Raw genomic sequence first — 20,584 nt, forward strand, 5'->3', positions numbered from 1 at the left:
GTTTTGTACATCGTGCATTTGGTGCGGGGGTGAATCTTTCTTGGCCGCAGTTTCTTCTGGAGCCCATAGTAGGCACGACTTCCGCTGATGATGCGCCTTCGTATTTCCCGACTAACATTGTTGTCAGCCGTCAGCAAGGCTCCGAGGTAGACGAACGCCTCGAAGGTATCCCCTTCTATCGTGACACTGCTTCCCAGGCGGACCCTGTCGCGCTCAGTTCTGCCTACCAGCATGTACTTTGTTTTAGACGCATTCACCATTAGACCAACTCTTGTTGACAAACAAATTATCCGGATCTCGTGAAAATCGTGCCTCGACTGTTAAGTCCGGCTCTTCGCATGACAATTTCAAGAGCAATATTGAACAACAGGCACGGAAGTCCATCGCCCTGTCGTAGTACCCGCCGAAACTCAAACGAACTGGAGTGTTCGCCCGAGATCTTCATGCAGTTTTGCACACCGTCCATCGATGCTCTAATCAATCTTGTGAGCTTCCTGGGAAAGCTGTTCTCGTACATGGTCTTCCATAGCTATACATGGTCAATACTGTCGTATGCCGCCTTGAAATCGATGAACAAATGGTGCGTAGGGACCTGGTTCTCATGACATTTCTGGAGGATTTGCCGCACAGAAAAGATCTGATCCGTTGTCGAGCGGCCGTCGATAAAACCTGCTTGATAACGTCCCACGAACTCGTTTACTATAGGTGAGAATCTGGGATAGCATTTTGTAGGCGGCTCCAGTTTGTCGCCCTTTTTGTAGATAGGGCATATAACGCCTTGCTTCCACTCCTCCGGTAGCTGTTCCGTTTCCCAGATTCGGACAATCAGCCGATGCAGACAAGTGGTAAACCTGTCCGGACCCATCTTGATGAGTTTGGCTCCTATACCATCCTTGTCCGTGGCCTTGTTGTTCTTGAGCTGTCGAATGGCTTCCTTAACTTCCTCCATCGTGAGAGCTGATTGGTTTCCACTGTCCGCTGTACTGACGTAGCTATCGCCTTCGCTACCCTGACCTTCTGTGCCTGTGTTATCTGCGCCATTCAGGTGTTTATCGTAGTGCTGCTTCCATTTTTCGATCACCTAGCTCCGTCCGTAACCAGTACCAAGATGCTTAGGTGCTTGACATATTCTTTCGAATTCACGAAGATTGAGATGTCACACGGCTTGTTTTGGACATAAAACAGAAATAGCCCCAGCGAGGCCCTGGCGGAACCTGTTCCTGAAGCTCACATCAGTTGATATTAAGTTGTTTCTTCATTTATCGACCGGTTCTTACAAATTCACAAAGGTTGAGTCGTCGCACGGTATGTTTTAGACATGAAACGGAAATGTCCCCTAATAGGCCCTGGCGGAAACGGTTACGGTGTTCCGGAACGGTCCATTTATTCAAATTATGTTTAAATTGGTGGTTTCATAAAAATCGAATGGAAATTGACGAAATGGTAGCTATTTGAAAATGTCTTGTAGGAGGTCGGGTACGTAAAGGTTAAAGTGACCGGACATACCGCTTTTCATGGGACAATCCCGCATTTTGAACATATGTCCCGCGCTGAAAAGTGTCCCGCGAATTTTTCCGCATTTCACTTAAATCATTTAAATGAAGTGTGTATTTATTGAATTAATCTGGCAATCTGACAATCTGGTGGGACAAAATAAATAACTCGGTATCGAATTATTTCCGGCAATGTTTTTTGTAACAATGAGGACTATCAACTGACGTAAATGGATAGTTCATAAATCATCCGCATAGTTGGCGCCACAATCTAACTTTTTACTGTGACGTTTCAGACACTTGGCGTGTTCAGCAAAATTGTAAATTATGATAAAATAAACATCTCTCTCGAACGTGTCAAAATTCCATAGCCTTCTGTTTTCGAGTGATTGGTAAAATAAGACCAAATTATTTTAAATTTAAGTGGTTTTCTTGAAAAATTGTTATAAAAAGTCGAGTGTTCGGAATATGAGTCATGTTCGGAAGACAAAACAGTATCAGAATAACGTATTTAACTATGAATCCAAAATAATGATTTTACAGGCAAGGTGATTCAAAACACTGTATTGAAAAAATTGCAACCAACTTCGAAATATGTGAACGGTACCTCATGCAATCCATCGGTGTTCATTTTTAATTTGAACTTCTAGTCACCCAGGAGCAACAAAAAATCGTACTTCTGGTGACCCCATATTGGCTGTTTTGTTTTGATATTACGTTTCGTTTCGCAATATTCCTTTCCACTTAACTCTGTTCCAAGAGTAGAATGACGTTTGAACCATTTTTTATCTGAACGATATACAAATTAGTGAGGTACAAATTGAAAAGTGTTCAGATTTAATGTGGTCAAACCAACGGAGGTACCCGGTATACTAAATAATCAAGGGGCCCTACAAATAGTCAGTTCTGGCTTTCTAAATTGCTTACGTGTTAGTTTGGTGGTATTCAATTTTTTACTTGCTTATGAAGAATTTTGACCACGATATTGGTGCCCTTAGAAATCCAGTGCCCGGTGCGGACCGCATCTACCGCACCCTCCTAGCTAAGCTACTGGCTAAATTATTCGATATCAACTCAAAGAACTGCTCTGAAACTAATGTCTATTTTTATGGCTTATTTGATCAGTTTCCTAAAAGTTTTTGTTCCATGTCTCTTTATTTCTATAAGTCGATCGTTCCTTCAGATCAACTCATGGAACTTCAACTGTATTGAAGAATTAGAATCATTGTAAAAAAATGGAGGTAACTCAAAGCACCACTCTCAGAAATTTTAACATTCGAACCATATTTTCTTTGTTGTCTGAAAATTTGAACTTTTTTGCGCTTTTGAACTTGCTTTTTGAAATAAGATTAAAAAATTTGTATTATTTTTTTCAAAAAGTTTTACGTTATATCTTAATTTTGAAATTTCCCCACTACTGTACTCCATGTACTGTACTACAAGCACATTAACCTTAATGGATATATCATTGGAGTATCGATAGAGATGATTACACCAAGATATTGTTCTGCCCAATGACGTTATGTCAAATAGTTTATTCATCATCGCGTCAGTTCATGACCTCTTTTTGACAGTTTCTCCCAAATAGAGTCAAACTTCATTTTACACATATCTTGGGCTGTCTTTCACTTCGTTTTTACCATTTAATTGCTCCACACTCACGCTTTGTGCCTTATTATTGACCGTGTAATTAATTAATTAATCAGTACAATATATGATTTTTTTATTGTCTCTACTTGCTACTCGCGCCTAGGTTGGGGTCTTAGTTGAGCAACTACTTGTCCGAATTGCCCGTGACCATCAGACGCCCAAGTGTGCACGGCGGCGCAAACGAAAGGCGTTTACCATCGCCCTAATAATTTGCTCCCCCTTGTGCATGATCGCTATGAGCGTAGAGTTGCCTAACGAGGGAGCCATACCTACCGACAAATAATCAAGTCGCGAGAGACTAGATTAAGAAGCATGGAAACGGTTTCCGGGGGGAGACTTGAACATCATAGCTCATATACACCTGCCGAATGGACTGTCCGTCACGCTTACTGAATACCCATATCAACACCAGTTTCTGGACTTCGTTGAATTTCTTTCTATGCTTGTTGCACTGGTGATTGTGTTTTGACGGAGTTTGTGACTTAACCTAAAATTAGCGGTTTGCAGATGTTCGAAGACAAAATCAGGATATTCTATCCATTTGCTAAAATCAAAACAAAAAATAATGGTTTTTAGTTCTTCTCGGCTGTTTTCTTTTATATGACTTTTCTACAAACCCAATACTTTATTTAAGTCCAAAATATCACCTGGTCCAGTCTGATCTAACAAAGATCATATGATGGTATGTAAAAAGAATGTACAATAATTTTGCAGCCAGTCAAACAGTTGCACATTGAATAGTTTATCATAACAAAGTTGGATTATTTATTAACATATTCGATGTGTATGGTATAATTTGAAAAAAAAAAATGGGGTGCGATTTGAAGAAATATGTGGTGAATTTCGATTTTTTTCACCGATCAAATTTGTATGTATAATCATTTTTTTGGCGTTACGTCCCTACTGAGACAAAACCTATCTTACTGTTCTTATGTGTTCTCATAAGCACTTCCATAGTTACACGGATAAAAATGTGGCACTCTAAAACAAGAGAAAGAGTCATAATTTCGGGAGGAAGGTGTGTTTTCATGTTATGAAAATACACCATGATCAAAAGTCATGAAATCATGAAGCATTTCACCGTAATGTCGGCTGTACGTTACGCTTTCAATTTTTAGCGAAGAAAAATGTCAATTGAAATCCTCAAATCATGAAACATGTATGCTGGAAACATGGATAAAATTCATAAAACATAAGCACTATTCATGGATTTTGTCATCTGTCAGTTATGATTCCTAATTTTGATACGAAAAGTGGCAATTTCGGTCATGAAATCATGAAGCAGGATCTTATTTCATGAACATAGGTCACTGAATCATGAACTCATTTCATGAAAACAATTCTTCTTCTTTCTGGCGTTACGTCCCCACTGGGACAGAGCCTGCTTCTCAGCTTAGTGTTCTAATGAGCACTTCCACAGTTATTAACTGAGAGCTTACTATGCCAATGACCATTTTTGCATGTGTATATCGTGTGGCAGGTAAGAAAATACTCTATGCCCTGGGAAGTCGAGAAAATTTCCAACCCGAAAAGATCCTCGACCGGTGGGATTCGAACCCACGACCCTCAGCTTGGTCTTGCTGAATAGCTGCGCGTTTACCGCTACGGCTATCTGGGCCTGGAAAACAAATATTATACGTCAATTAAGCCAAAATACGATACGTTAAGAAATTTTTTAACGAAATAATGGGAAATTTAAACCATTCCTGATTCGCTTCCAAAAATCATTTGATATTTAGGATGATTCTGCACATAATTTCAAAATTTATCATAAGAGTTTTTATAGTTACTTGCCTAATCTCTAAGTGATCTTTTTTGTATTTTTCATAGTCGTTAAAAGTGTTTGAACGCAAATCAGGTTTGTTGTGTTAAATTGGAAGAACATATGTGGCAGATTTATTAAAAAAAATGGACTAGAATCATATTTACAGACTTTTTGAAAACACAAAAATTTGTTGAGCATGAACGAAAGTTATCGCGTGACAGCTGTTTGTTTAAGCCCAATCTCACTGAATCACAGGTTGAGTTCTCACAAAGTCCTGAAAGAAATTCACAGATTCTTTTGCAGGGTTCTCAATTACTCGGTACTCGGTACATAATTATCACAGAAAATTCTGAGCAGGCCTTTGACATGATGCAAGGTGAGTTTGTGCCAGGATTTTTTTGTAAACTTCTCTACAACTAGACAAATATTGTAACATTATTCATGCTGACTGACAATAGCTTTTTGTTGTTAAAAATGTTTGATTTACTGGAAACGATTCAGCACCAATTAATTTCAAATCACTTTATAATGTCATTTGTGAAATCCAACCTCTATAAGGGGATTCTAGAATAGCTCCAAAATTATTTTAGTAAGTTACTGACAACAGTACCACTGAAAAACAAGATATGAGTAAGCAGTGCATTGACCCGTAACGCGGGTAGATCACCTTTTCGTGGTGCGTTACGGGGTAAGATCTACCAATTTGAATCCTAGTCTTGTCTTTCGGGCTTGGGTAATACGTTCTGGTAATTCAAGGATTCGTGGTACAATGTCCTTGTTACTGGCAACAGTTTCTTAAAATTATTCTATTTTACCTAGCAGATGGTTAAAAACTTGGAGTTGGTCAGTCCCGAGACTACACTTGAAGCCAGGATAACAATCATGGGTATTAAATCAACAAGGACTGTTAAGTACTGGTAATTCAAGGACTTACGTGAATTCTGATTACTAAACAAATTTTCTAGCTTGATTCGGTTTTGCTGCTAGCATAAAGCCCCTTTTTTCTAGTATTTTTCTGGGACTAAACTAAAAGCGAAACAAGGATGTGACTAGAGTTCCATTGCATGGTCAAATATCAGTAGTACCGATTTGGTTCCTTTGAAATTCAATTGATTATGTTTGCTAAGGGGCGCGCCTTCGCTGAAATGTAAAATTTCTATGAAGGGTGTAAATAGCGGGACTTTTTCATCATAGTCGATTTTTATCAATATCTGGGGAATCAAAACAAGAACTGTACAGAAATCGATGCTTCATTACCTGTCAATGGAAATGGAGTAATGCGACATGCACTATACACTAAGGATACGGGTGATGCCACAATAGATCTAAATACTGGTCGCAGTGGCGCATCCGAACAGAGAAAAAAAAGCAGTGCATACAAAATCGTAGCGGATTCTGCGCTTGTTTCCATGCACTTTTTAAAAATAATGGAATATGTTACTATTTACGAATTAAACTTTTTAATGATATTAAAATCAAACATTCTAACAATTTTATCTGATTCTATATTTTTTATTTAACTTAATTCAAAGGATTTGACATATTTATTTCCATTAATTGGAGCACTCTTGTCAAAACAACTAAAAAATGTTTTCTTTAAAAAATTCTTTAAAACAAATAAAATAAGTGGCACAGCAAATTAAAAAAAAATTCTTTAATGCAGATGCATCTCATGAATTTCTGCAAAATAAACTCAAGATAATCTTCAACAGTTCTCAATAAAGAATACCTTGTGCATCTTGTACTTTATATTGATACTTATAATATTAATGTCGAGTTAGGCCTTTTCCCAATCTAAAACTACGTTAACTGTAGTTATACAGTAATAATTATGACACACTTGTTGTATTCATTTCACAAGTGGTATACATTTATCTTGAAATGAAATCCATATTGATGGTTGTCTTCATTCAAGATAGCTTTGGAATAATTTTCTTAACAACTTGTACCATGGTATATATACCAGGTATATGTCCAAGGTATTGTCGCGCCGCCACCAAACCGGATCGCGCCAGTGAGACTCGTTACGCGCCTCAACTCGCTGCTTTTTGAAATCAGTTTTTAAGTGTGGCGCTGCATTCTTACGATGTTTATGAACACAGCGCACTATTTAAATATTAGTCGCGACGCTTGAAGATCGGGAAAAAAAATTGAATAAAATGTTTGTCCTTATTTCTGCCGGATCCATAATATTATGATTGTTCAACATTTTGCGGTAATCCACTTCGCGGCATATCATTTCGCGGTTTGCCATTTGGCGGCATGTCATTCCGCGATCAGTACCATCTCGTGGTGTACCGTTTCGTGGTTTGTACCGAGATGTTTCATATATCTTAACAGTGCAATTTGAATGATTGCCTGTGTTCAAAAGAAGGTAAATCACCGATGAAAATGTTATTAGTGAACCCACGCAAAAAAAAACCGTTCTAATTCTTGAATCTGGGTAGAAAACCGTTTTAATTCCGGAATACTTGTGATAATTCCGGAATCTGTGCAAAAAATAGCCGTGTTAAAAGAAACCGTGCGAAAATAGACGTGTACAAAAAACTTTAATGTATACATAAATAACAGCTGGAAATTTTACGAAAATTATAATTACATACAAATTTGCGCCATGAAAACAAAATGGACTTAGAGGCGCTCAAAGAGCGGTTCGCCAAGGGCGCCATTAAAGCGTATTATCGTATTATGGCATAATCGTATTATTTTATACAGATCTTTATACACTGTCCAACGGCTTACTCAAAAAGCTATCTTAGAAAAAAAAAAAATTAAATATTAGTCGCGACGCTTGAAGATCGGGAAAAAATAATTGAATAAAATGTTTGTCCTTATTTCTGCCGGATCCATAATATTATGATTGTACTACATTTTGCGGTAATCCACTTCGCGGCATATCATTTCGCGGTTTGCCATTGGGCGACATGTCATTCCGCGATCAGTACCATCTCGTGGTGTACCGTTTCGTGGTTTGTACCGAGATGTTTCATATATCTTAACAGTGCAATTTGAATGATTGCCTGTGTTCAAAAGAAAGATACTTTGAGATGTTAACTAAAGGATCGTAAGGAATTTAGCTGCACACATTTGCACTTTTTTAATTTAGGGCTTTTTAAATTTTTACAATATGTTCAATCATTTTCCATCAAAAACAGCTAAAAAATAATTCAGACAATAACTAAATATCGCTAAATAATGTATATCATCATTTCTATGCAATTTCTAACATTTATAATGGTTTGCACAACGTTAATCGCATAAATGGCTTATTTGCATTATTAGTAACAAAACTTATGTTTGGCTATTTCGCTATAGGCCCTATTCAAAAGTTAGTCTCGAAAACTTGTTTTTGAAAATAAAACATCAAATTTGTATCACAAAACTTATAAATACGATGAGATGGAAACAATATTTTTGCCGCCAGTCTGTATGGAACCGCCCATAGTTCACTTGACCGACCACCATCGAGTCCGAGTAGTTCGCGAAACAGCATCGGCAAATGGTCGTCGGGGCGCCTGTGAACCGGAAGTTTCCTTCCACCGGAATTGCAGGACCGACCTCGGCATCTGCCCGATCAGCTTCGGAGTAGGCTAAGTCCACCGTCGGGGACTAGCTGAGTAGATCGCGGAACAGCACCGGCAAATCAAGTTTCCTTGCACCGAAATCGCAGGATCGACCTCGGCATGTGCCCAGATAGCATCGTTGGGGGCTATTCTAAGTAGTGCGAGCGTATCACCCGCTTGAGTCGTCGGAGCGCCAGTGAACCGAAAGCCATCCTCCGACCGGAATCTCTGGGCCGACTTCGACACTCCACCGGTCAACAACGGAGTATGAACAACGCGTAACGTTATCGGTTTCGGGAGATATTTCTCCGTCGAGGTACTCTCCATCGGAGTAGGCTAGCTTAAGGTGAAGATAAATCGAAGCCAAACTTCAAATTTTCAAGAGCACGGATCTGGAGAACCAAACATCCGTTTAAGCTGAAAACTTAATCGATTGGTCACTAGCTGGTGGTGACCAATCGATTAAGTTTTCAGCTCAAATGGATGTTTGGTTCTCCAGATCCGTGCTCTTTAAAATTTGAAGTTTGGCTTAGATTTACCTTCACCTTAACCATCGGGAACTAAGCCGAGTAGTATAGATCACGACGAACCGCCGGTTTTGTGTGTCCAGGCGTGTTGTCGGCCCCAAAATGTGAGTGACGTTGAAGAAACAAATTGCAACCAGCTCGAATAGAGCAAGAGGTGACGAAAAGGCGTAGAGGCATCAACAAGCCCTCTGCCTCCTAAAGTAATATTATGAGGTAGTTCCAGCAGGACATCGGACTTGTAGCCCAAAGCAAAGAAAAGTGGCGTGGTACAGAGTTGTTTTCCCCTTTTTTCTCTGCTACTGCACTCGACACGTGCATCCGCAGTAGACCGTAGTAGACCGTTAAGTTGGGAACCACAGAGCCTAAACCCCATGTGCTCCCCAGACCGCCGGGTTAGGTGAGAGTTTCTAGCTTTGCTAGAAGTGCGAAAATTCTATGTAAAAAACCTATTCCAGAACAAAAAGCGTCGCCTGGAAGAGGTGGAATGCCACAAGATGGAGTTGCTGTACCGTTCTCAAGATCGAGGCGCGATTTTTTCGCGAGATCCGAACAATTTATCTGATTCGCGAATGACATGGGTATTATTGGGAACTGGTCGAACTGGTCTTGAATGCGTCGAAAATAAGGTACATACTGAAGGGCGGAACTGAGCACGACAGGGCCAGCCTAGAAATCAATGTCAATTGACGGAGTTTTTTTCGAGGTAGTTGACAAGTTCATTTGCCTCGGATCCTTGTTAACGACTGAAAACAACGTTAAGCCGTGAAATTCGAAGCCGCATCATCTGTGGAAGTCGTGCCAACAATGGGCTTCAGAAGAAACTGCGGCCGAGAAAGATTCATCCCCGTAACAAATGCAAGATGTATACAGAAAGAAAAATCCATGTAAATTTTAGAGTAAAATCATGCACATAAGGGAAAAAATATGGCATTTGTCGCAAATTTACATGACACATCGTGTAAAATTACATCAACATCATGTAAATTTATGCGAATTATCGTGTAACCGGTTAGAGCCCATGCTAGATTACACGATGTATAGCGGAAACATAATTGATGTCATCGTAACTTTACACGATATGACGTGTAAATTTGCAACATATCTGGCATTCCTTTCATATGCATGATTTTACGCTGAAATTTACATGGATTTTTCTTTCTGTATACAAAACGCTCATAAAACCGAAAATCCTCTATCGGCATGAAACGTGGACTACGTTCGAGGAGGATCTGCAATCTCTCGGGGTTTTAGAACGCCGGGTGCTAAGGACGATCTTTGCGGCGTGCAGGCGGTGAAGGATTAATCATGAACTCGCCCAACTCTACGGCGAACCTAATAACCAGAAGGTGGCCTATGATGGAATGATACACTGGGCATGGCATGTTGCAAGATGCCAATCAACAGCCCTGTAAAGAATTTGTTTGCTTTGAAACCAGTCGGAACAAGAAGGCGAGGGGCGCAGCGAGCAAGATCGATGGACCTGGTGCACCAGGACCTTGAGAGCGTGGATCGAAGTCGAGGATAAAGGGAGGCGGCAATGAACCGAGTGAATTGGCGAAATATTGTTGGCGAGGTTTTAGCAAGTTGATTGATGCAGGACCAAATAAAACAATAAAATAATATCGTGTGGCAAGTACGTAGATACCCTATGTCTATGAGGTCACGAAATTTTCCAACCCGAAAAGATCCTCGACCGGCGAGATTCAAACCTATGACCCTCAGTATGATCTTGCTGAATAGCTACAAGTTTACCGTTATGGCTATCTGGCCTCCCACCCAGATATTATGATGGTACATTACTTCACAAACTATGGGTACATTTTATGTTTTCTATGTTGCACACTTTTATATTTATGCTGTATTTTGAAATTATTCAATGGTACAATTGTTCGCTTTAAATTATAAAACTTGTGGTTTTACCGGTACCACTGATATTGTTTATGGATCATTATACAAATTGTTATGGTAAATATCCTCGCTTATAATGAAACAGTTTTTCATTTCCTACAGTCGAAAAAACCGTTTTGCCATTTTGTGTCATTGTGTGGCAATTATGTATAAAAATTGACAACTCACCTTCAATTGGTGACGGCAGGCCCCTGCTGATGATTTCATTGTGTTCCAGCAGTAGTGAGTTGATTGAATGTTTCTGGAGTATGTCTGGTCCTGTGAGCGATCGTGCAATATCGGGACTTGGCCAATCCTTGAAGCTAGTCTGAAATTCAATGGAATGTAAAATTCAAATATTATTATTGCAGTTTTTGAACGGTTTTTTTTTTAAATGTACGACAATGTGCAGTAGAACGTGGATAATTGCAACAATCACACATGGAACTCCCGCTAGCTAAGGATGCTGCGCGAATTACACAAAATCAGGAAAACGGAAGGCATATTGAAAGCCCAAGAAAACAATACACCCAACAAGCTGCGAAGGAGGAAAATTATATCCCAACCGTAGGTAAAACGCTAAGTGGAGCCATTTCTCGGCATTCACATATTTTGTTGCTTCGAGCGAACAGATTCACAGCCTAGTGATTGTTTGCTATACGGGAGGAGGAAACTTTATTAAACCCATAAAACAATTGAAAATGATGCGCTTAAGCACGGGAGAAATAGACAGGCTTCCTTCAGTTAGCCCCCGGCACACAGTAGCATTGTGGTTTTTCACAGTTCATTAATTTTTTATTTCCTCTGTGCTTGCAGAATCTCCTGCAGTGATAAACCGGGATGAAAATGAGGTGCTGCTATCGCACTTCACTATTCGGTAACTTAGGGGTTATTTTTGAACTTCGTGCATCATATAGAATGATCTCCAATGTCTCCAAGAATGTTAATGAGTGAACATTGGTACTTCAAAAAGTAATTGTGTGTAACATGATGATAATGATAATAAGCAAATTAAAACAATGGCACAATATAAGCAAATCATTATTCTTAGAATAATTGGACACATTAAAAGTATAATTAATATAAATAGGCAAAATTAAAAAAATATTTTGTGGATACTTATGTTTTGTAATTTTCACTGATATAAATAATCAGTATTGAATTAATTTGAACGAAAACTTCTTAAACTGAAAAGCTATTGCCTCGCATATAGCGAAAAACATGTACGCTAAATATCAGATTTGATGTTTGGTCTACCTGGAACTCGATGCCGATATTGCGGAAATGTCACCCATAGCTATATGGTTAGGGACCCAACTAGCCGTATCGGTAGCGGTTCGAGTCCCACCGGTCAAGGATCTTTCTGTAATGGAAATGGTCTTGACTTACCACACGGTACACATGTGCAGAAAAAAAAAACATGCGTCTATTTAATTTTATGCGTCTATTTCAAAATTCCGCATAGATTTATTTTCAGATATCTCGTAGAAAACCTTTGGGAATTTGTCCAGTGGTTTCTCCAAAGATTTCTTTAGGAATAGTTTCAAAGACTCTTTCAAGGAATTCGTCTATCTCTATAAATTTTCTCAGTAACTCGTCTGGTTTTTTGAAGGGATGCTTAGTGGAACTTCAACAGAATTTGCCCAAGAAATCCTTATCCCAGGATTTTCTCCAGAGATTTTGAGTTCTTCCATCGATTTCTCCAGTTCTTGCTGTAGGAGATCTGCTTCTTTCTTCTCACCTAGTAGGAGGACTATGAGATCACCTAATTCTTAGTGTAAAAAGTGTTTTACAAAAATGTATTCTCGAGTTGATGAAGATTTTTTTTTTCAAGCTGCTTTTCCATTTATTCTTAGATATTCTTCCAATAGTTATTGGGATGACTCTGCATTATTATAATTCCTCAATAAAATTGATATGAAATTCTCCACAAAGTTACTCAACAAATTTCTCTCAATCTATGAATAATTTCTACAGCTATTCAAAACATCTTCTTCTTTCGTCCCAGCCGGGAGAAGCCTAAGTATTCCACAGCGTAGTGCTCTTATGAACTCTTCTGCAGTTACTAAAACAAAGTTTTTTTTGCCAATAAACCTTTTTTCCATGTGTACATCGTGTGACAAGCACAACAAAAACCTATGCTCTGCAACGTCGAGCTGTCGAGACGTTGGGGTACGCGAAAACCAATTAGAGTAAGGTGGGGCAAAAGTTCGACCTTAGTGGTATAATCAAAGTTTCCAGGAAAATAATAGCAGATAAAACAAAACAAATACCATACAGCGAACCTTCAACATATTGGCTATAACTTTGCTGAACAAACTTGTGTCAAAATATTTACCCATTTTTAGTTATAACAGTTTCAAAATTGATTGTCTTAAACGAACTTTAGCCCCACCGGTGGGGCAAAAGTTCGAATCTAGTGTGGGGCAAAAGTTCGTTGGCTAAAACACAAAATATCAATACTTTTATGCCAGGCATACTTTATACCAGCCGTAAACTAATGTTTGCCGAAAAATACACTCTAAATTTTCATCAAAACATGCCCAAAATAGGGTTAATTGTAATACACCCAAAAAATAGCAGTTTTTCGCAAAACTAAGTGAAAATGTAAAATTTTTGTGACATTTTTCGCACGATCAGGCAAATTTCGCTAAATTTGAAGATATTATGTAGATTTCAGGAAATTTGAAAAATTTTCCGTGGGTTTATACATGGGTCGAACTTTTGCCCCGCAGATTCGAACTTTTGCCCCGCTATGGGCCAAAAATTGATTCCAACTATTTATGGAAAAACTAATACACGTCAAAGCATCCTTATGATAGGCCTAGAAACGCCCTTACATAAAATATTGAAAAAGATTTTATCTTCATTTGGTTCCATGCATCGAGAGTTTGACCAAATATTACAATATTTACGTCGAAAAACAACAAATAGCCATAACTTTTCCAAATCTCAATAAATTTTTATGATATTTGGAGTGAAAGTCTCTTACTTGAATAGCATTCGAACCACCATGACATTTCTAAGTTTTGATTTGATTTGAGCTAGAAATCTTAAAAAGAAACTCTTGCCCCACTCGAACTTTTGCCCCACTTTACTCTATGGGAAGTTATGTCCTAGGACGTACGTGATAGAAATACTAAACGAGATATTTTAGCAAATGCCTGAACCAATTAAAAAAAAAGATACATTCAGTAATACAAGCAGAAATACTTGTCGAGATGTCATGAGAAATTTGCCTGTTTAGTTTCTATGTTGTCTCTTTTCCTAATATAAAAACCTCATATTGAGTTCCTACTTTAAGGACACTCAGTCGCTACCAACCCTGTTTGAATATATAGCAACTGAGTTAGAATCAACTGTCACAAAAGTTATCGAACGTATGACGTATGTTTATATGTGCTTAAAGTTGTGCTGGTGGTGGTTAAAATCCGATTTTAAGTGAATACTTCAGTTAAACTCAACTTACTAGTAAAGGGATTAATAAACGGATCATAAAAAAATAAAACAAAATGCTTAGAATGGCAACTGTTGCTGAATGATGCAAACAAGTAGATCATAAGTCTTCATTGAAAACAATGGCAGCAGAAGAAAACTGTCATTATACCTATTTTCCCTCAAGAGCTGCACAAAGCAGTAGAAGAATAGAGTTTGCTACCATCAGAACTAGTTACAATTGGAGGACATACCAACAAAAGGGAAAATGTTCATTTGACATTCTTTATTATATGACAGTGCCTCTCCTCCGCGTTCACTGTTGTTGGTGCAGTAGTTTGGGGGATCTGTATGGCTATCTGGAGAAAGAATGTTCGATTCAAAACGTAGCCAAGCGTCAGTTTCCGTTATTTTCAACGTTGTCATCAGTGATTTTTACTTTTTTTTCTTTAGGTTTGCTTTGGATGGATTTGACCTAGTACTATTTTTCATATTCTCTTGTGAAAGTTCTTTTAATGAATACACACGACCAAACCAGTAAAATATTAAATAGCTCTTTGAATAAATACATTTTCTGATGGATAATTTCACTGAGAATGAAAAATTGAAAAAAATGCCAAGAAACAGTAAACAAAAATATGTTTTCAATGAGAGCCGTTCATATACCACGAGGTCAAAATGACATAAATATATCATTATACTAAGTTTTCATTGTATAGTTCGTATATTTTATCGTGATTTTGTGGCTTACATAGTCAAAACGACCCAGATAGCCGTAGCGATAAACGCGCAGCTATTCAGCATGACCATACTGAGGGTCGTGGGTTCGAATCCCGCTGATCGAGGATCTTTTCGTTAAGGAAATTTTCTCGATTCCCAGGGCATAGAGTATCTTCGTACTTGCCACACGATATACACTTGCAAAAATGGTCAATCGGCAAAGAAAGCTCTCAGTTAATAACTGTGGAAGTGCTCATAAGAACACTGAGAATCTGAGAAGCAGGCTTTGTCCCAGTTGGGACGTAACGCCAGAAAGAAGAAGAAGATAGTCAAAACGACCACGTGTTAGGCCTTTGTCATAGCTAAAACTAACTATGGTATTTTGTTAAGCACAATGGCTATAATTTTGCTATGCTCGTTCGTCTTAAATCGACCGCACTTCTGTCGAGTACTTGGCCGGCTAGATTAAGCTTTAGATTATTCAGTGATTATGTTTGGGAACCACCGTGATTGATTGAATGAGCTTTAATGTGAAGTATGTATTCTTTGTAAAGATGTAATTAGTGATGATTATGGAATGCTTGTTCTCTTACCAGTGAATCAAATTATCATCCAAATAGACGAAAAACAAACAACAAAGCAAGCTCGCTCACAACCGTTTGTCACAACTGTTGCGGATAAGGACACAATTAAAAGCAGAATTGTCATGACAATCACAGAGCGCAATATTGTTGCAACCTGTTCAACTTGCGATTAGTCAGTAATTTTAAGTACAAAACCAAATTTGTTTTATGGATGCTGTTTGATGATGTGTCAATGTTTACCAACACGGAAAAAGTTCTCGAAAATTGCAAAGCGAAGCCCAGAAAATCGCCGCGCACGTGGTGATCGATCTTTGTCATATGCTGTTCAGGTGATGACAAACTCATGTTGCGGAATAAAATTGTTGCAACAAGAATAGGAGGTGACAATGTCTTTGTTGCTGCGTGTTGGGTGACAATTTATTCACTGTCTCTTACTGTTAAGCTAATTTTGTTCTGTTGTATGTGATATTAATTTTGAGTTTTATTATACCATAGAAATCCGTTGTACCAGTAAATAAATAAATAAATAAATACTTAGCTGTAGAATGGAATCTAAAAAATACTAGGGTGTCCCATAATCACCAATGAGCATGAGCATGAGCATTGATAACCTACAATTCTTAGTTGCTACTCCGTGATTGACCAGAATAATCGAAAATGTACAGGGAACAGATGTAGCTTGGGACTAACATACCATCTGCAATGCACATTTTCGAGGACTCTGAAATTATAATGTATTGACGGCGCCGGCCGCGTCCTTACGGTTATCGGGGAAGGGAAGTATGACATCCATTGTTCCTAGACCTAGGAGTTTTGTTAGTGGGAAGGCTTAAAAACTACATCATGATACTTATCAATGATGCAATTCATGTAAACTCTGTTTAAAAAGTTATCTATTAATGCGTCGACATCTTAAACATCGAACTATTTAAAGGTTTGAATCTCGAAATTTTATAAAACATGAATGAGCGCTTATGTCAACACTTTAAGTATCGATCCATCCATAGTTTGTTCAATAAATACAACAGTCACAATCTCGGCGTCAAACGCTTAAGCAGGGATACAAAATCATTCCGATAGCGCTCGAATGAAGTGCTAACTAAAAAAAAATCACTACGAGCGCGCGAAAACCAAATCGGACAGCTTGGGCCTTCGCAAAGTAGTACCCAAGCGAACGAAGCCTACTAAAAAACACTCCGAGCGCGCGAAAAACGAATAGGAAAGTCTGGGCCTTTGTAAAGCACTCTAAGGTGGCCCATAATCATCAAAGTGCCAAAACTCCTGAGTTTTATCCCCATTAATATTCAATCATTTGAAAATGTCCCGCAAGACCGTGTGGGAAAATTTGAAAGGAATCCATAGACTCCAAAAGGTGGCTGAACATAAAAATTGCCCATAATACTGTGATTACACGTCTAATTCAAACTCTCTATGGCACTTTCGAAAGGCAATGACATAAAGTTTCTCTGAAGTTTGTTTTCTAAATTTTTACCTAAAGTTGTGACATTTTTCGAAAAACACACTGAAAAAAAACATTGCTAATTTTCTTAGCACATCATTGAGCCGATCAAAATTTCAAATCAATTCGTTGTATACTTTGGAAAGCACTAACAAAAGTTTGGGAGACAAATCAGAGAACTATTAATATTGATGAAATAGCCATTCAAATCATCGTTCAAAAGTTTGGGTTCACCCCATAGTATGATGCACACTCCCGTGCAAAATTTTGGGTTGTTCAATTGAATCCTATGTCAGAGACGCGTTTTTATTCATGAACTGCAATTCCCAGGCAACATTAACCTTACTTTGCAAATGTAGTGCTTCCTGTAAAGGGCAAACGGCCACTGGAAGCATTAACGTAACCATATCTTAACAATATATATATAACTGGTGAACTGTGCAAGACTTCTTTTTGTTTTTCTCCAGTAACAATCTAAATATAATCGTCAACGGATTATTTCCGGTTCGTCCTACACGCACTACAGCCTCTTATTAAATTAAACGTGAGGAAGAGCAATCCACCAGCGACCGATAATAAAGTTCTATTCTTACTCCTGGGTCGAAAAAATTGGCCGGAAGACAAGCTATGTTTTGCTTATAGGATGGCCACAAAAACATTTTTAGTGCCTATAATTCAATCGACTACTTTGTTGTCATGGAGGTAAGTGGAGTTTTTCGGTGGGATTCTAATATTTGTTATAGTCGTTCAATCCTTGTTTGTTTAGTATTTCATTGTTAAGGTGAAATTTAGAACATTCAACTATTGTGGTTCTTCACAAATTTCAATTCTCAAGTTTTGAAAATGCGTAACGGAAAAAACGATTTTTGTGTTTCAATTGGAATATACCAAAATATATATTGCTGTGTGCGTTTGAAATGCAAACACAACAAACAAATGCGGGAACACCAAATGCGGTAAGATTTTTCACAAGAAATGCGGTGTCTTGCTAGGTCGGCCTTGATTTATACAATCGTTGCTAGGTGTCCTTTGATTGTTTTGTGTTTCCGCATTTGATGGACGTTTAGTCAAGATTTGCATTTCAAATGCGAACGGCAATACTTTTTCAAAGTGCATAGTGTTCCACTATACTTTTAATCAGTCCCAAACATTTTCAACTCATACAAATATCAATATCTAATTACTCAGTCGCCCGAATTGAAAACGGTCTTCGGCAAAGTTGTTGCTGACGAATTTATTTAACAGTATCATCGTAGCTCTAACCTTCAAGAGCACATTGGCAAACACTATTAGCGATTGAATGAATTGCTTGATTTTCCCGTAGTAATTATCATACAAACTTTGATGGGCTTGTGTAGTCTCAATTTTCATCCAAATGAGCTCAAATTTTGGAAGAACACTCAGAATTTTATCTAGAATCGAATGTGCAGTGTGGAGCAAAAACGATTTTTGAACCACCTTAAGGCCGCACGGGACGTCATCATAATCACCCTATTCATTTGAAGAAGCAAATCTCAAGAACCACCCCATATATCGATGCGAAAAATGTATCACTATGATTCTATATATGTAGTGCACAACCCAATAAATTTTCAGCTTCATCGGATCATTAAAACTCGAGATTTGCTTCCACAAAATGTTGATGATAATTGTTAGAGTGAGTCGAAAGATAGGGAAATAACACGGTCTTTCGTGTCATTTTAACCTCCCTCTCTGTGTAGCATAATTTTTCCATAAAATTCAATTGTAAGGGTAAGAAGAGACAAAACCCTACATTTGAAAAAAAAATCCAAAATTACGCTGAACTTTTAGTTTTGCTGTGGCTAAGAATTTTATATGACATGTAGGTTAATTGTTGATATTATACTAGTGTTTCAGTTATCCTATTAAAAATGTAGAAAATATTAGAAGTCTGTCAAAGCTTGTTTAATCTTTGAAAAACTAATTCACACGCTTTATATCTGAAATCGGACTGGATTGTTTTTAACCATGTGGTTTAAATTCCGCAAATCTTATAATTTTTGACATGCTTCTTTGTACGAAAAATGAACTCATGAGAATCCAGGGACATCGGTGATATTAGGAAAGATTATTAAATCGTTAGAAACTGTCGAACACAATAAGAAATCTGTCGAATAAGGAAACTGTCGAACAACAATAAGAAATCATATTTCAGAAGTCACCTATCGACCACACTAGTAACCGAGTAAAGTTGAGTAACAACTGTTGAAAATCTCGAATGACAGAGACGTGCCGAGAAAATTTTTGGACGACAGTATTGTTCGTTTTGTAACGAATAGGTTTCGTGTAAATCTTAAATGTGGGGAAATAAATAGGTACTCACACGCAAATTTGTATGACAATTCAGCAAAAGCACACACCTTACATTCAATGCACAATCCAAAAGTGTACGTTATATGTGCGATACATGTAGATTTTGTTAAATCCAATATATGTTAAACATGGTGTGACGATACTTTGATGCGACAAAACTATTTAGGTATGATTCCATTGGAGGGCAAAATACCCAATAAATCGAGTCGTTTTGATCAGACTTATAAAATAGACATTTGTGGCCCGCGACGTATTTTAAGAGCAAAGTGGTGGCCCGCATAACCAGTTAGGCTGAGGATCACTGGCGTAGTGGTATTGCTGCTGAGTACTATTTCAGAATACTATGTACTATAGTCAGATGGATACAATTGACATTTTTCTTTCCGACATTCATTTGATCGCTCGTGTTGTAAATGTTTGAGGATTGCATTCTATGACTAAGCTACACCGTTCAGAACCTATTTGGCCACTTTGGAACCGTTATCCGGATTTCCGAGGAACCGGTTCCGGAGTATTTTTTTAAAGATGAGTCTTCAAAGGTAAGTAAATACTTTCATGCGACACATCAAACTTCAAGATTCTGCAAATTATTTTGATTTCCATGGCTGAACTGCACAGTCTTGACCCATTTGATTTTCAATGAAGCGATTAAATCTTTTTTAATCTTTGAAGATGAGTACATGCTGTTATGTTTTTTTTTTTAATATTGCGTTCTGGAAGAAGAACTGCACAGTCTTTGGCTTATTTGGCCGCTTTGAACCTGATACCCGCGTATCCGAGGAACCGATTTTGCGATCAATTTTTGAAAGTGACTAATGCTATCAAGTAATTAGTCGAATTTCATTCGTTGCACTGCGATTTAATTGGACTATACCCCAATAATAAAAAATCAACTTTGCCAATATTGGTTGCCCTGAATTTCTTTTGTTATGGATTATTTGAAAGGCCAAAATTCAGCCCGTTTAGTGAAAGTTATTCGATAGGTGGACTTCAGCTGTAGTGCAATGAAAAAAAGTTTATTGTAATAGTTTTAACGTAGCATAGTACAAAGAAAGTGTGTGATGAGTATTTCAAATGCTCTTCAAAAAATTGATTTATAAACTTTCTTTGCGAGGCGTATTCTAGAAGATTTGTTGAAAACTTTTGCAAAATTATCTAAAGTTCATT

The 20,584-nt window shown here is 37.9% G+C and overlaps 1 protein-coding gene across 15 annotated transcripts in view; it reads right to left on the reverse strand.

The window, feature by feature from the left end:
- LOC5574593 (cytoplasmic polyadenylation element-binding protein 1) overlaps nt 1–20,584 on the reverse strand; it is a 129,949-nt gene that overhangs the window by 58,831 nt on the left and 50,534 nt on the right. For all 15 annotated transcript variants that reach the window (XM_021854060.1, XM_021854039.1, XM_021854023.1 and 12 more), the window contains exon 3: nt 11,075–11,213. In XM_021854060.1, coding sequence (XP_021709752.1) covers nt 11,075–11,213 — 139 coding nt within the window. The remainder of the gene's footprint in view (nt 1–11,074; nt 11,214–20,584) is intronic.

This window comes from Aedes aegypti, chromosome 1 (assembly GCF_002204515.2).
Source record: "Aedes aegypti strain LVP_AGWG chromosome 1, AaegL5.0 Primary Assembly, whole genome shotgun sequence".
Taxonomy (NCBI): domain Eukaryota; kingdom Metazoa; phylum Arthropoda; class Insecta; order Diptera; family Culicidae; genus Aedes; species Aedes aegypti.